We start from the raw sequence: 17,780 nt of genomic DNA on the forward strand, positions 1-17,780 counted from the left end.
CTGCCCACCTGCACCGGGAACTCCACGGCAGGGACTGGGCTTTCCAGTCTCGGTGTCTCCTGCAAGGCCTGTGTCACAGCTGCCCGGTGATGTTCACCTCCGGCTGGGCCTCGGGAGTGAGCCATGGAGCAGTAGCCATAGGCTGGCTCCGGGCACCAGGAGGGCTGGCTTCCCGAGCCCTGTGCTATAAAGCTCACTCTCCCCGTCCAGTGCCATGTGGTACAGAGGGCGCTGGCCAGGGTCGGCAGTCCTGAAGTCTTGTCCCAGGCCATTCACGCACCTGATGATTAGTGGACTTGTCCACTAACTGTGGGCAGTTGTGTTGGAATTAGAGGTGTTTTCCCTGAAGAGTGTTCTGGGCCCTGCCCCCAGAGGTTCTGATTTTTTTGTCTGGCTCTGGGGCTCACAGATCTATATTTTAGCCATTTTGCTAGGTTTGGGAATCACGGTGCTTGATGACCTCAAGGGTCCCGTCTAGCCCCCAAATTCCTTGAACCTCAGCTTGGCAGGGCTCATAGACCCTTGTGCCCTTCCCCTGACCCAACCCCAAGCAGGACAAGTGACATACAAAATAACCGTAAAAAAGACTCTTTATTATTAAAAAAAAATAACAAATGGCCAGTGAAACTGTGCATTCTGTCACTCACATGCACAGTTACACACACAGCTGTGAGCCATTTGAATGAATACGCCCTCACCCACAGAGCTCCCTCTGTCAGCAGCAACCCTGTGGGTGAGAGTCTCTGTTGCTCATCCTTTTGATTTTTGCCTCCAGAAACAACACAAATGAAAAATCAGTGGACCGGAGAAAGGGATTGGTAGGGGCGGGAGTGGCAAGGCCACCAGAATTCTCTGGTCCCTGCCACTCCTGGCTACATACACTCTACACATGTACACACATCTATACATGAGGTGCCCACATGTGCAGACACGTGCCCACATTGACCCTCCATGCATAGGGTTGAGTCACTGCAGGTAACACTTAGATTGGCAGGCATCTGAGATGGAGGGGCAGGAAAAGGCAGAGTGTCCAGCCTGGACACTGAAGTCCAGCTCCACGCCTCCACCCTTCCCTGATGCCCTGAATGGGGAGTTCTTAGTACCTTGTGTCTAGGGAAGAAAAATCCCTTTGGGGCAACTCATCCAGACAGCAAGGTTGAAAAGTGCCTAAGAATTTTAAAAAATGAAGAATAGGTCCTCCCTGCCTTTGGCCCAAAGTGCTTGAGAAACTTGGGCTGAAGAACCCAGAGTTCCATGAGGTCTGAATTCCTTAACCAAGAAGGTTCAGGGCTGCAGGAATCCTGGCAGGTACTGCCTGGTGGAAAGTCATATGACTTAATGAGGCAGAGCAAGTTCCTTGGACTCTGCATTAGAGGAGTGGGGCCCCAGGAGACTGAGGCCAAGTGATGCTCCTCGGGTGCCCTCGTCGCCCCAGGCCTAGCACGGTGCCTCACACGGAGCAGATGCTGCAATTATGTGTGAATGAGGCAGGGTGCACAGGTGACTTGGTGACCTGCCCACCTGCTGCTCACCTCTCAGCCCCTAGAGGATGCCTTGTGGCCCTCCAGGGTCAGATGACCCTGGACCTTGTCTCTGTAGCTGATGTAGTAGGTGCCTGTCAGGTGGATGGCCTCCAGAATGGAGCTGTGGGCAGCTGTCAGAATGCTCCCTGACAGAGCCACCTCCCTGGGGACTGAGAGATGGTGGGCAGTGAGACAGACTGCCTCTTGCCCATCCTAGGAATCAGTTTGTCCTGGTTTCCCAGGGTTAACTGTTCTGTACCTCCCCTTCCTGCTGAGGGCCCTTGTGCTGTTTTTGGAGCTCCACCCTCAGCTTCCCTCCATCCTCAGGGACTCGCTGGGGGTCTGCAAGAGCACATTTCAAGGTATGGCAGCCTGGACTGGGGATGGGGGCTTTCCTCCCACTTTTCCAGCCATGCTCAACTCACTCCTCCAAGTCCTTGGCTTCCTCCCTGCCTTCCTCTGAGGATAGCTAGAACATAACCTCCTCACAGCTCCCATAATCACTCTCCACCATATCAGAGCCCTCATAGTTGGGGGGAGCCTGGGTCTGGCCCCGCCCTGTGAGATGCCCACCCCCAACCTCACAGTCAGCATAAGAGGGCCCAGCCCGGCTGAGGCGCATACTCACCCCTTTGTAGCCCCCCTCTGCCAGGCAGGGCCCTCCCCCTCCCTGCCGGAACTGTGAGTGGTAGTAGCTGATGGCCGTGTACTCGTTGAGACAGGGGGCCAGCAGGCGTTCCCGGGGACTGGGGGGCCGTGGGGGCATCAGATCTTCCAGGTTCTGGTTGCTGTAACGGGGTGGGAGGGGTGCCCGCTTGTTTTCCAGCTCCAGTGGGAAGGGGAAGCCCCCATAGAGGCCAGTGGAGTCCGGCATCACGGGTGGAATCTGGTGGTGCTGAGGCGACGGCAACAGAGGGCCAGGTGTCACTTCTGAGTGGGGGTATTCCCAGCATTCCTTCCTGGAGTAAGTAGGGGGCCAGACCGTAGCTCCACCTGGGCACACTGAAAATGACAAGATAGGGTGAGCACCGGGTCTCCTTGGTGAAGGTTTCAGCAGGCCTTTTAGCTGCTATACATGATTCAGCGTGTGGGAGAACCGGGCAGAAGAGTGCATGGGTATGTGGCCATCGATGTGTGTTGTGTCTGGCAGCTTAGACTGCTATCTAGAATTCAACGGGGCCACCTTCAAGGCCAGAGGTTTAACCCAAAGCCAGCGCATATTGTAAACCTGTGCCAGTGGTCTAAGAGTCAGTGAATAAGGGAAGAATATGGATGACTCCACGTAGCCTGCTCGCCTCTGCTGGAAACAGCAGCTCCGTCCCAACTCCTGCTGGTGACTTATGTCTCCTTAACAGAAGGAAACGGACACAGTTTGGACTGGGGGAGTGTGATGGCATCTGTTACAGAGGGTGATTAAATGAGATGTGGCTTGGAAGATTGGAGACCAGGCTTCCGTGGTCCTTCTCTGTCCCTGCTACTGAATAGTTGGGTGAGTTAGAACAAGTTACTGTGTCTTTATGGGCCCCGATTACCCTATCAGCAAGAAGTTTATGAAAATATCTTTTTTAACTGTTGGTGAATAAGCCAGGAAATATAAAGTGCTTTACAAATTCACCTCCTTTCGAGCCAAAGAGGAGAGTGAGGTGAAGACCCCTCCTCTAGGTCAGTCAGGTCTGGCCCAAGGCTGTCATACCTCCAGACCGGGTGGCCAAAAGCTTGGACTACTGCTCTTTCCTTTCCCAGAAAAGCACAAAGGAGCAGAAGCCCCCCCTTTCACCCCAGGGATCCCATTTACCCCTATCCAGGGTCTACAGGTTTCTGCCGTAGATATCAATCCTATGGAGTGAGTTGGAATTTAGAGGAGGGGGTCATGGTGCAGTGGAATGAGCCACAGATTCTGAGTCCAGAGACCTGGCATCTGGTCCAGCCCACCAGTGCGCTGTGACCTTGAGCACATCCCTTCATATCCTATCCCAAGGCATTGGACGGGATGGTGGCCTCACCTAATGGAGTGTTTAGGTCTACCACCTATTCCATCAATTCCAGAGGCTAAGGGCCTCTGGCTATACTGACCCATCTCTTCGCCTGACCATGTCCTCTTAATGACAGGCTCGTTGTCAGAGTGGGAAGGGGCCACTGCTGGTGGGAGTCTGGGAGGCACACTGCAGACCACTGGCCGCTGCTTAGAGCTGGGTCCAAAAGTGACCAGTTCATTTGGAACTGAGGTCTTGCTGGACTCCAGTTGGTTCAGGTTGTTGCAGGAGCTGGTGCTCAGCGGGTTGAGCTCGATGGCAGGCATAGTTTGGGTGTCAACACCAACACTCCTGGCCAGGAGGTCTGGGTCCTCCATGGCCACGGGCTTGTGGGACTTGCAACGGCGGCAGTAGAAGAGGAGCCCGGAGGTGCTTAAAATGATAAATAGCAGGGCCACTATGAAGATCAGAATCTCCTGCTGCCCCCAGTCACCCCTTGTGATCTCAGGGGTGACTAGGCAGTGTCCTTCTGAGCAGCCCCTTGCTTCCATTTCACACCTGCAGAGACAGAGAAGTAGTCAGTATACTTCCCTTTCCATGTCCCCTCTCACAAAGATTTATGGACCCCTGCACTCAAGCCTACCTTCTCCAATTTTCAACCAAAAAAAAAAGAAAATGGATGATAACGATCACACATATAACATCAGAGCCTTCCATCTTCCACGAGGAAGGTGTGGCAGTCAGTTACAACTTCATTCATGACCATTTGGAATCTAGGCTCTGGGCACTTCTGTTATTTCCCATTCATGTGATCTAGGCATTGGATATATGTTCCACCACTGGGGTGAGATTTGCAACCACATACTGTGGTGGAGGCAGCCAACATACCCAGCTGTCCTCAGCATTAATGTCAGAGTCCCAGATACAAGTCAGCAGCACCCAGCCATGACAGCTGGGCACCAGTGTTGCCCACTGTTCTTCAGGAGATCACAGGAACCCGGCTTGGTCTTGCACAGACCTTCCATTGGACAACTGTTCAGAGCGAGCACTTGGAATTGTATGACCTCCCAGGTCACCGTCAGCTTGGCATTCCATGGTGTAAGGCTCCTAGGAGGCTTCCATGGCCAGTTTCATTCACTTTTGAGGGATATTAAGAAAGGCTCCCTTCATTCTACTTGAGTCCCAGTGTCTACATATTCACCACCAACACTTTGTCCTTTTGGGTTAGACATTATCCTCCCATGTTCCTCTTTTAAATTGCAAACACCACCACTTTCAGCCAGGAAGTATCCTGCCAACACATCGACTGCAGAGCGAGGTGTGCAGTGGGGCCAGAAATGCCAGGTGCTGAGAGAAAGGACTTGGTCACAAACACATGGGGGGATTTGGACAACCCCTTTCCTTTCCTGGGCCTCAGTTTCCCCATCTGTAAAGTGAGCGGGTGGACTACATCATTGGCTCTCTTATGCACACGCTGACAGCAAGGGGATCACTTGAGAGCTTGTTATAGATAGAATCCCAGGCCTCATTCCTTGGAGATTCTGATATAGTTGGTCCAGAAATCTGTATTTTTCACAAGTATCCCTGATGATTTTTTAAAGACTCCTAAACTGGGGAGCCATAAAACCAGATAATTACCAAGCCTCTTTACCTCTAGGATTCTAGGGATCTATGGATTCTTGCAATCCGCCAGGCCAGCATAATACAAGGCACAGGTAGCTTGCAGTGGGGTTTGAGACCCACAGCAGTGTTTGTACCTAGTGGAGTCATTGTTCCCAGGCCACTTTCTGGGAGGTAAGAACCCTCCTTCCCTGAGTGTTCTGATGCAGGTGGTTGGAGGGAGAAGCCTTGGCACATGGAAAAAGCTGAGAAGCCAGGTCGCTGGAGCACTGAGCTCCTGGTCTCCCATTGGCTTCTCTGGAGATCAGAGTGTGGAGATCATTCCCTAATGGTGCCAAACCCAGGGTGAGGAGCCAAAGGCAGGTGGCCTCCCCTGTGCTTACCTGTCTCCCATATAAGGGTGAGGGCAGTTACAGGAGGCACCTTCAGGGGACGAGTCGCAAGTGCCACCTTCCAGGCAGGGTGTTGAAGTGCAGTTCTCCCTTTTTTGTTCACAGTGCCTCCCGGAGAACTGGGGGGGACACTTGCAGACATAGCCTGGGAGGGAGGGCAGGGGGAAGAGAGTCAGGCAGCTGCAGGCTGAGAGGCCCTCCAGGACAGAGGGGGGCCTTGGCGTGTCTGCAGATCTGCATGTCCATGTTGAGTTACTGAGTGCCTCCTTCTGTGACAAGCACCATGCGGGGCACCGGTGCCCTGCTAGACAAGAAGACATGATCCCGGCCTCAAACCATGTGTAGTCTACAGAGAACAGGCATCTAAAGAATAGTAATCATCCTAGACAACACTTATTCAGTGCTAGTCACCGTGCTAACAATCTGCATGTGTCAGCCCATTTGAGCCTCATGACAACTCTGAAGTTGGTTACTGTTATCCTCATCAGGGGACAGGTACAAGTTGATGGCAGGGGAGGAGATGAGGCACAGAGAATGCGTGACATTTGCTCAAGATCACCCAGCAAGTAAATGGCAAATTTGGGATTCAAACCTATTGAACCAATTGTGTATAATATCAGTATATTAGTAATTATCATAAAACGACAGAGCCTAGCGAGCCAAGGGAGAGTGGGGACTGCAGGGCGAGGGAGGTGGGAGGGGCCAGAGCATCCCTATGAGCCGGATGCAGGAATTAGGAATTAGGACTCTTAATTCCTAATTCCTAATTCCCCTTCTTCCAGCAAGGGAAAGCCACTGCAAGGTTCCAAGCAGGAAAGTGATGCACTCAGACCTGCTTTGTATAAAGGTCACTCTGGTGTCCTGCTGGAAGGCGCAGGTGGAGGGCGAGAAGGAAGAGAGCAGGGAGACAGCTGGCCCAAGGGTGAGAGATGACAGCTGCCTGGTAGTGCGGACAGACAGAAGTGATGGACCCCTTAGATATTCTGCAGATGGAAACGACGGTACTATTATCCAGGCAAAAATGAGAAAATGGGATAATGCCGAGTGTTGACAGAGATACCGGATCCTCCTGCGTTGCTGGTGGAAGTGCAGCTGCTGTGGCCATGCTGAAGAGCAATTTGGCCCTAGTTAGTCAAAATAATGATTTACATCCTCTGGGTATGTGAGTTCCATCCCTGAGTGTGGTGTGTGTGTGTGAAGGAAGTTCTCGTGCAGGTTCACAGAAGATGTGCATGAGGATATTCATGCAGCATTGTTGATGGAGGTGGGGTGTTGAAGCCACCAGGGTGTTTGGTGCTAGCTGAGTAGAGAGGGAAGATGTGAGTGCATGCACACACATCGGGGTACGGAGCCACAATAAAAGCAATGAATATGAATTGTGGCAGCGTGGATGGAAAACTATAAAAATTATATATCACTTATATAATTAGAAATTCAAGCATGTGTAAAACCAGTAATGTACATTTTGCAAGAACTCGTTTAAAAACTTTAAATGTTTGCCTATTGGTTTGGGGAAGGGAAAGGCAGCTGAGTATAGAGTAAAGGGGAATATAAAAGAGAAACCTGGCACGGACCAATCATAATACTAAGGTGTGTGATGAAGTTAACCTGTGGCATCAGAGGTCCCTGTTCATGCTGGTCCCCCATCCATACAAGTAGAAAGTCAGTCCTTGTTGAGGGAGAACAAAGACTCCTGGCTTCCCTTAGTGTAGTGGATCCCAACCCGTTACTCATGAGATAGTAAGGGGAAGAAAGAGAGATTTGGCATCAGAGGGAGGATTGCTCCACTGAGATCTGCACGCCAAAGGCACCTCTCTCACTTAACAGCCATGTGACCCTGGGTAAGTTCCTTCACCCATCTGGGTATCCCTTACATAGCCCAGCAGTTTCCTATGCTGTAAAATGAAGCCATTGATGGCTTTCTTTCAACCCCTCTCTCCCTCATGGGGCTGTGCTGAAGGAATATACTTGGTAAACTCTCCAGTGATACATGATTGCTAGTACAACATGCTGGGGTCTTCTGAAGAGCCTTCTGGGTTAAGCCTTGGAGTTATTTCCAGCCCTTACCTGCCCCGCGGGTCTGTGAGCACTTGCCACCATTGAGACATGGGTTTTGGCTACAGTCATTGCTGTGTGAGCAGCACTGGGTGAGGGCCTGCCTCTCTTGCAAGCCTGATGCCTTCTTGCCATGGACCAGCAGCTCCAGCGCCTCTCCATTGATCACGACTGCATCCAGGCAGCCTTCAAAACCCTGGGACACGATTGGGGAAGAATGCAAGAGAACAAGGCCACCCAGAAAGAGGTCTCCTTCGGGCCCGAGACCCTGGCAATTCTCTGGGAGCACAAGGGAGGCGTTGCCTGAGCTGTCAACCAACAGGCGAATGGAAGTGTCTGTCTCCTCCACCACAATGGAGTGCCACTCTTGGTCATTCACGTGGAGCCCGGAGGAAAGATTTCCATAGAAACCACCTGGGCAACGGTATTCCAGCTGGAGCACTCCATCGGCCAGCTGCAAAGAAAACCCAGATGGCCATCAGCAAAGCCAAGAAGTCCTTATAAAAAGTACTGCTAACAGGCTACCAGTGCAAAGAATGTTGGTTGTATTTTCATGGGTGGGAGAGGTAGTGTTTGGGGATTTTCAAGGCTGTTTTAAACATTGTAGAGTATTAAAGCCCTCAAATTGCTGTTCTGTCTGTGGTCTCATTTGGCCCTTACCATATTCCATGGGATGGTCCAGGCAGGGATGGCATCTCCATTTCACAGATGAGGAAACTGAGGCCCCGAGAAGCCTTGCTGACCAAGACTGTCTCTTTTGGATTCTTCTTTGTAGGCCTCTCCCGTGTTCTATGCTCCTCAAGTTGGCCCTCAAGGACACCAAAAACCTCCCTCCCTCCCACTCTCTTATTCAGCAGTTCTGCAGTTCTCAAAGTGGGTCTCCAAGACCTTTCCAGGGGACCCACAAGGGGAAACCATTTTTATAATAATCCTAAAACATTATTTGCCTTTTCTACTCTATCTCTCACAAATATGCAGTGATTTCCAGACATGTGCTATCACAACAGATGAACGCAGAAGTAGATGTGAAAATCCAGCTGTCTACTATAAAGCCATACATAAGAGAGATTCGCAAAAATGTAAAACAGTGCCACTCTTCTTTTTTCTTAATTTTGGAAAATGTAATTATTGTTCACAATAATATGGTATTTATGTCAACATGTAATAGGTTTCTTGCTATTTTTAAATGAATAAATAAAGATTTTAACATTTCTCAGTTTTAATTTCTAATACTGAAAATACTGATAGCTCTAGCCCACATAAACAAAACTTCCCTAGGATCTTCAATTATTTTTAGGAGTGTGAAAAAGTCCTGAAATCAAGAAGTCTGAGAACCACTGGGTTAAATCATTTTAGTTTACCTCAGCTCAAGAGGTAGGACTACTGTGGTCACTCTGGGTTGTGTAGAGCTTTCTCTGGGTGAAAGTTGAAAATCCAATCCAGTGTTTTACAGAAGTTAGCCATTTGTACATCACCTTCCCAATTTTTGTCCTGGTTGAATACTACCTATACAGTTATTTATGTAAAAGGAAACTTACTATTATTCCAGTATGTAGACTCAAAACATTGTCCTTAAATCACTCCTTTCACTTAGCTAGGACCACAAATCCATTGGTCCCACCATCTTTTCATTGTCTCTCAACCTCTGTAAGGTTCTCACCTCTCTCCTTCTCCAGCTTAAATTCCATAGCCAAACTCCTGTCCTCACTTACTTGGTAGAACTCATTTGGCAAACACACAAATCTGGTAAAATCCAACTCTCCCTCTGCTGTATGTGAGCATCATTGAGCTGAACATAGCTGGAGAAAAACACGCAGCCTTGCTTATTGATCTCCCTTTAATTTCATGACTGCAAGTTTCAAATGAGCCCTTTGTGGTGCCTAATTATGGTGCTATCTTCCTTGGTTTACTGTCCCAGGTGACTATTTTCACAACCTCTCTCTCCTCAAACCCCTGATGCTCGCCTCCCCATCCTTGCTCTCAGCAATCAGATGGGGACTTGCAGGCGCTCTTACCATCATATCTGTCCACCTTGGTGGAAGCCAGTCTCTCCATTCATGTACTTGGTCTTACCTCCTCAAGGACAAGTTTCCATTGACCTCCTTTCTCTTCCCTACATCTTTGTTTGTTCATTCTCTACTGTACCATTCCAGTCATCACACAAACATGCTGTTATTGCTCTAATCTTTAAAAAAGTTGTCTTGAACCCACTTCTCCCACCAGAGATCACCTTCTTTCTTTGCTCCCTCTTTGCAGCAAAATTCTACCCCCAACCCACCGACCCACCACAATACTGAAACCACTGGTGTCAGGGTATTTAGTGGCCTCTGTGTTGCCACGTCCAGTGATTAATATCACTTCCCATCTCACTCGACCTCTCAGTAGCACGTTATCAGCTGGTCACTCCTTCCTTCATGATACATGTTCTTCATTCAGCTTCCTGGATACAATACTCTTGGTTTTCCTCCAACATCACTGGTTGCACCTTTTCAGTCTCCTTTGTTGGATCCTTCTCTTCCCCCAGACATCTCAATTTGGAGTGTTACATGGATGAATCCTTGGTCTACTCTTTTTACAATCTATACTCCTTGGTGATCTCATCCAGCTTCATGGCTTTCAATACTAAGTATATGCTGAAGTTTCCCAGATCTTCATCTCTTTCCCAGACCTTTCTCACAGACACTAGGCTTGTTTATCCAGCTCCACTTGGAAGTCTAATAGGCATCTCAAACTTATATCTCCAAAACTGAACTTATGATCTTCCCCCAAACCTGCTCTACCCATAGCCTTCCCCTGGTCTGTTGGCAGCAACTCCATTTTTTCTAATTACTCAGGCCCAAATCTTACTCCTTGCTTTCTCTTCCAGCCCTCATTCAATTCATCAGGAAGTCCTGTTGTTTTTGCCTTCAAGAATCTATCTAGAATCTCAATTCTTCTTCCCAGTTCACTGTCATTACCCTGATCTAGACCACCACCATCTCTCACGTGAATTATCGCAGTACCCTCTTGGCTGGGTCTCTGCTTTTATCCTTGTTTCTCTAAAGTTGTTTATCAACACAGGAGCCATGATGACCCTTCTGAATATGTCACATCATGTCAATTCTCTGCTCAAACCTTCTTAACCAACTGAGCCACCCAGGCGCCCCTGCTCAAACCTTCTCATGCCCTCCATTTTGCTCAGGACAAAAGCCAAAGTCCTTCAATGGCCTATGAGAACTTTATAGATACTCCCTCATCCCATTGTATCTCTGACCTCAACTCCTACTACTACTGTCTCCCTTGCTTACTTTACTCAGTCCATATACACAGCTGGACTGTTCCTTAAACATGCGAAGCATTCTCCTACCAAAAGGTTTTTACATTGCTATTCCCTCTACCTAGAATGCTGTTCCTCAGATGTCTACCTAGCTAATTCCCTTACCCCCTTCATATTCTGGTTCAGTTACCAACTCAGTGAAGCTTTCCCTGATCACCTTACTTAAAATACCAACTTCCCACAGTCCTGATCCCCCTTAACCTTTTTTTTTTTTTAAACCAAAGCACTTATCACATTTGGACAAACTATAATTTTCTGAGTTATTATTTTTATGTTTATTGTCAGGCTTCCCCTGTAGGGTGAAAGCTCTCAGAGGGATTTTTGTATTATTCACTGATGAGACCCAAGCACCTAGAACAGTGCCTGTCACTTAGCAGATGCTCAATAAATATTTATTGAATAATTAATTTCAACTAGCTGCCAAAGTCTGCTTGTTCTTTGTCAAAGTGGGAGATTGGCTTTTATGTTGGAGGTGTTAAAATCAGACAGGCAAACTGAGATAGTCTACAAGATGTAATCAGTAGGACTGAAAGACCATGAGAAAGAAAATTCATTTTCCTTCCATGTGATTCCATGTAACTTAATGCCGGGTTTGTAGTCTTGAGCACCCCAGTGATAGCCAGCCTCCCACCCATCTTGGAAAACACTGGTCTGTTATTCAGCAAAAGTGATAAAACAAACCCACCATGACTAGATGGCCTCCCATTTCTCCCTCTATCTTCAGAGGCTCTCTCTCCTCCCACAGAGCAGCCCAACCTCTGGTTGTCTTTGGCTATATATATTTCCAGGTCCAGGGCTTGGGCCATCACAACTGGAAAGTCTTATGTCTTAACCCAATAGTCACACCAGCATCCCTGAAAAGCACGCAGGGTTTTCTTTGCCAGAATTTGGGCTTCATGGCTGTTCCTCAGGCTGTCCCCACCTCCCTAGCCTGGCATGCCCACGTGAAATCTCTCAGGCTGGCAGTGCTTTACCTTCAGGGAGACGTACACTGTCTCATTGCTGAACAGGAGAATAGCCTGTGATTGGAGTGTTTTCAGGCGGAAATGGATGTACCAGTTCCGTGCCTCAGGAAGGCTGTACCGCCCAAAGCTTCGTCCGCTGAATCTTGTGGCAGTACCTGTAGAAGAAACCAGAGATGTCAGCTCTCCATGAAGTGGTCCCCACAAAGTCCTCCAACTGACTTTGTCTCATTCAACCTTTTGGTGACATTGCTCACATTTTATAGATGAAGAAGTGAGGCTTCTTGGCGGGTGGGGGGTTACCTGTCCAGGATCATGCAGCCAGACAGAGGCCATCACACTGCACACCTTCTTTTGGCCCCAAAGACCCTTGCCTCGGGTCCCAGCTTGAGTCAGGAACTATGAGCTCAAACCATTAAGAAAATAAGGATCAAGCCAGAAGTGTTACCCATGAAATGTGTGGAAATCAAAATTTCTATCCTACATAGTTTCTGTGTTATTTCTGACATCACTGGGGGAAAGAAGGAAGCAGAATTGAAGAGGTTTCTGCATATATGTGTGATTTCAGGAATACCACAAAGGTCATTTGCCTCAAGATCTCCCCTTTGCAATTAGGAGTGTAACCATTTGAGAAGCGCGTAACCAGATGAAGCGCTGCTGAGAGGTCGAGAGTCACTGCGATCAAGGAAGGGGTGCAAAGTTCTGGGAAGTCCTGCATGTGCACCCCCCTGTAGCAACTGCTAGCGCATAGTTGCAGAGTCAGGAGTCTCCACTTCAACTTGACTTTCTCCAGCTTATTTTTTTTTTTTTAAAGATTTTATTTATTTGAGAGAGAGAGAGAATGAGAGAGAGCGAGTACATGAGAGGGGGGAGGGCCAGAGGGAGAAGCAGACTCCCTGTCGAGCAGGGAGCCCGATGCGGGACTCGATCCAGGGACTCCAGGATCATGACCTGAGCCGAAGGCAGTCGCTTAACCAACTGAGCCACCCAGGCACCCTCTCCAGCTTACTTAACCATGGGACCCTCTTACGTGGACTACCTCTTCCAAGCCCTAGGAAGTAGCATTCTGCAGCCCGCCTTGGGGAATGCTGAGTTATGTATATTAAGCACTACCCTCCCCAGAAATGAGTTCAGTTGTTAAATCCCTAAAACCTCAGTGTGAATAAGCTTATCAGTGGTCAGGCAAGGGGAGGAGCTGTATAGGCCCCAGATACCCCAGATTGTTGAAGAGAGGGAACAAAAGCCAAGAGGAGAAAGAAGCACCAGGAAGCCTGAGGCGCATAGAATTTCAAGATCCTAAGAGTCTGTCACACCTTAGATCTAAAACTCTCTGCTGCGGGCAATTCTGTTGTAGTAGGTCGTTACTGGATGGGATATTGAAGATGATCTAGATCGTCTAGGAATTCCCAGACCTGGCTGAATATCAGGATCAGCTGGAGGGAGTTTTAAAATACAGAATACCAGGCTCTACCCTCAGAGAATATGACTCAGTAGTTCTGGAGGCACATGAGAATCTGCATAAAAATCTCCCTGTGATGGGTGTGCTCCTGAGAAGCTGGTCATGTGGTGATCCTTGGCATAGATGCCAGTTACACGGGTGTATTTGGTTTGTGAAAACTAGTTGAGCTGTACACTATAGCACATGGACCTTTCTGTATGCCATGTGAATTTCACCAAAATGTTTTTGAAAACAACAACAAAACCCTCTCCTCCAAGTGATTCTGGCGAGCCAGCCTCTCTAGTATTTCTCAAAGTGCAGCCCTTGGGCCACCTGCTTCAGAATTGCCTGAGGTGCTGGTTAAAAATGCCAATTCAGGGCGCCTGGGTGGCTCAGTTGGTTAAGCGACTGCCTTCGGCTCAGGTCATGATCCTGGAGTCCCTGGATCGAGTCCCCATCGGGCTCCCTGCTCGGCGGGGAGTCTGCTTCTCCCTCTCCCGCTCCCCCCTCTCATGCTCTCTCTCTCTCAAATAAATAAATAAAATCTTTAAAAAAAAATGCCAATTCAAAGGAAAGAGAGAGAGAGAGAGAAACCAAGAAACAGACTCTTAACCATAGAGAGCAAACTAATGGTGTACCAGAGGAGAGTGGATGGGGGATGCGTGAAATATGTGAAGGGGATTAAGAGTACACTTATGAGCACTGAATAATGTACAGGATTGTTGAATCCCTCTGTTGTACACCTGAAACTAACACAACACTGTCTGCTAATTAAAATCAAATCCTTCATAAAAAATGCCAATTCTAGGCCTCATCCAAGACCTTCTGAATAATACACTTTGGAAGTGACACCCAGGAGCAGGTCTCTTTAAAATCACACTCCCCATGGTTAGCACTTAGCACAGTGCACACAGTGGGTGTGTCACCAATACTAACTGAATGAATGATGTTACTGTCTTCCATCAGTGTACATGTAGTATGTTTTCCTTCTCTCCTGTTTGCCAGTTTTATGAGGCAGAATAATGATTCTATAATGTAGTTTCTTATATTAAGTTGTTGGCATTCCACTTTTTTTCACTTCATATTTCTTCTTTAGCGGAAGTTCATATAAGACACTCTTCTTGGGCTGCACAAAAATAATCATCTTTGTCAACTCTTCCAATGAGCTAACAGTCCATGATAAATTTAACTCACTGTACTATTTTAAACACTAAATTGTACTTTATGTTCATATCTTGTGAGTGTCAATAGATCACTGGTTTAAAAGAGTGTAATAAATGAGTTCTTAATTGGAAAAAAAAAAAACACTCCCTAGATGATGTTGCACAAGCATGAATTTTAGAACCTCTGCTCTCTGGTGCCAGGTGACCAAGAGAGAACCTTCGGCCATCACAGCTTTCCTTGCAGGCAACTCTGGAGCAAGAGACACAGAAGGGAAGCACTCCCCCACCCCGCCCCATAAACACACACACACACCAAGAGTAGCTCACCCAGCCAATATACAGTGGGACCTGGAGAAAGTCCACAAATCTTTAGAGAAAGAATTTCCCTAATGCAAACAGGGGGAACCCATAAAGAGTAGGCCAGGCAGGGGGCGATGGTGAATGGGACACAGTGTCATTTTCCTTTTGCCAATGCTCCTGAGCTGGTCCAGGGCATGGATTCTTGATGCCAGGGGTGCTGGAGTGAGTCTGCAGGAAGAAACTGACTTCCTGTAGAGCTCAGTGAAGAGCTCAGGCTTTAGAGTGGGACACACAGATATTTAGATAACCAGCCCTTCACTGGACGCCATGAAGTTTCAGGTAAACCAATACAATCCCCATCCCTCAGTTTCAACTGTAGTTAGAACTAATGACCCTGCTTCGTAGGGTGTTGGTGCCAATCAGTTTAGGTAACATATACAGTGCCTGGCACATGGCAGAGTCCTTCTAGCAACAGCTGCTACCATGTGAATGACGGCCATCATGGACAGGGTGCTTATGGGCTGAAGGCTAAGTGCTTTTATAACCATTAAATAATATACTCCCCAAGCCAACTCCAGAAGGCAGGTGATAGTATTTTCATTATTTTATAGATGAAAATCTACAGCTCAGAGAGTTTAGTAACCCATCCAAGGTTACACAGCTAGTAAGAGATAGAGCTGGAGTTAAAACCTAAGCTGTCTAAGTCTGAAGGTTATAGCCACCAGGCTGTAGTAATAATAGTAGTACTATTAGTAACTCATGTTAGTGACCTCTTTCTCTCTATATATCAGGCACTTTTCTAAGCAAGCCCTTGATATTTAATACTCATTTAATCCCTATAACAGCCCAAAGACACAGAGAGGCTAGATAATTTTCCTAAGGTTACTTGGCTCTCAAGTGGCAGAGCTGGGATTTAAACCCAGGCAGTCTGATGCCAGAGTGTGTGCTTTCAGTTGTCATGCTAACTGCTTCTTGTATCCTTACTGTTATTTTCAAAACTCCAGAAAGTGGCCAGGAATAGGGTGCTATTCCATGACTAGATTTTGTGAGGCCACTACCCATCCCATGGTGGCCTGTGGCCTTTAGCCCTGCTGAAACTCCCCTCTTACTACCCCACAGGGCCTCCCTGGGATCTCCATCCCTACAGTCAGTCTGGCTGAGCCCTACAGTGCTGATTGTCTTGGGGAAGCCCATTCCTCACCATTGCAGGAGCAGCTCCTCTCCAGGCGGTGCCGTGGGGTCAGGATGCTGAGCCTGGCTGTGCTGTACGTGGGCCCCACCCTGGGGTCCAGGTGCACTGTCTCTTGGCACATTTGACCCTGGCAGCTTGGGCCCTGGCAGGGCACCACGGGCATGGCTGACCTCATCTGAATTCCCACTGAGTGCTCCATCTCTTTGGCTGAGCGAGTGATGACAGATGCCAGCTCCTGGAGCTTGTAGAAAGTTCCAGAATGCCCCTCAAAGACCAGGAGCACGTCCACCCCAGCTGTGGCCTCTGCAGGCTGAAGGCTGGCCAGGTGGATGTTAGCTCGTTTGATGTCCAGTTTGTTGCTGAGGAACCTCTGTAGGTTCCTCCAGTGGTCGCTCACCAGCTCCTCTGGGGTGAGCTGGTGGAAGCCCATCCACATGGCCTGCTGCAGAGCCTCTCGCCCCACTTGCCACACATGGACGTGGACCCCAGCAGTGGCGGCGAAGGTCCCGTCACTGACTGTGACGTTGAATGCATAGCGGCCACGAGGCAGGCCCTGGGCGGCGATAATCTTGCCATCGGGGGCGCCCACTGAGAAGTGCCTGGCCAGGGTGTCCTCTCCTGCCAGGCTATAGGTCAGCATGTCCTGTGGGTCTCGGTCTGTGGCATGGATTTTGCCCACCATGCCACCCTGGAACTCCTCCTCCCCGATGGTGATGAAGATCTCCAGTGGGAGGGCGGAGGGTGGGTAGTGGCTCTGCTCCGTGACATGGACTCTGACAGATGTCGAAGACGAGAGGGGAGGGATGCCACTGTCTGACACCTGTGGGCAAAACAAGCACTGCTATTACCCCAGGACTGCAGCTGTCTGTGGCCCGAACAAGTCTGGGCCTCCTGGGGCAACCACGTCTCTCTGCTTGAGGCTAGGCTCAGCATGTCGTCACAATCGAAAAAGAGGACAATAACTCCAAAGCACCGAAAGTCTTGTGGAGGGAGTTATATCCCATACCTCCCAGTAAAACTTAACTCCGTTTCCTCATCTGACAGCTCTCTGAGCCTCTTCCTAAGTCTCTCCAGCCACTCGCACTCATGCCTCCTTCCTCTCCAACGTCCCTCATTCTGTCTCTTTCCTTAAGTGAGTCATCAAATGTCTCTTCATGATTCCAGTGTGCATCCTTCATGGCCCCTGTCAGCCGAAGGAGGTTCTCTTTGGGATCCCCCTTTACTATGTGATTGGGGTCAGGGTGGGCATTGCATCCTCAGGTCAGCCAACAAGTACTTACTGAGTGCTTTCTACAGGCCAGGCCCTCTGCTGTGATCGGGAGAAAAGAGACCGTCAATACGTTACCAAATAAACAAGAGAATGTCAGACATGGATAAAGTGCTGTGAAGGAGATAAATGGAGCATGGGACAGAAATCTGAAGAGTGAAAGGGTCCTAACTCAAATCAGGTGGGAGGGAAGTCGTGACACTTGAGGAAGAGGTGACCCTTGAACTGAGTCCTAAGGGATGAGAAGAGGTAAGGAGAGGAGGTGACAAAGGGAACAGCAAGTGACCAGCCCCAGAGTAGAAAGAATGTGATGAGCTCAACGGGGTGGAAGGGCCACAGCTGCTCGAGCGAGTGGGCAGGGCTGAGGACCAGAAGGGGGCGCAAGGGAGGCCACCCTGTCACTGATGGGCTGAGGAGCCCAAGGTCGGGTTTTATGTCAGAGCCGTGAAAAGCCACTGAAGGTTTTAACAAGGCCATGCTATGACCTCAGTTAAGCAAGGAAAAGAATGTAAATAAAAAATGCCTTTTCCTTTCATATTTTGCCAAGCGTCCCTGCAACTTTCTGTCCAGATTAGCAAG

The 17,780-nt window shown here is 48.8% G+C and overlaps 1 protein-coding gene across 1 annotated transcript in view; it reads right to left on the bottom strand.

The window, feature by feature from the left end:
• Nucleotides 1–572: 572 nt before the first annotated feature.
• FAT2 (FAT atypical cadherin 2) overlaps nt 573–17,780 on the bottom strand; it is a 63,415-nt gene continuing 46,207 nt past the window's right edge. Inside the window, exons 18-23 of the mRNA XM_081825654.1 lie at nt 15,944–16,754; nt 11,854–11,999; nt 7,576–8,017; nt 5,500–5,653; nt 3,597–4,054; nt 573–2,525 (exon numbers count right to left, since the gene is read on the bottom strand). Coding sequence (XP_081681780.1) covers nt 1,993–2,525; nt 3,597–4,054; nt 5,500–5,653; nt 7,576–8,017; nt 11,854–11,999; nt 15,944–16,754 — 2,544 coding nt within the window. The 3' untranslated portion in view covers nt 573–1,992. The remainder of the gene's footprint in view (nt 2,526–3,596; nt 4,055–5,499; nt 5,654–7,575; nt 8,018–11,853; nt 12,000–15,943; nt 16,755–17,780) is intronic.

This window comes from Leptonychotes weddellii, chromosome 7 (genome assembly GCF_054177405.1).
Source record: "Leptonychotes weddellii isolate Sample4059 chromosome 7, ASM5417740v2, whole genome shotgun sequence".
NCBI lineage: Eukaryota > Metazoa > Chordata > Mammalia > Carnivora > Phocidae > Leptonychotes > Leptonychotes weddellii.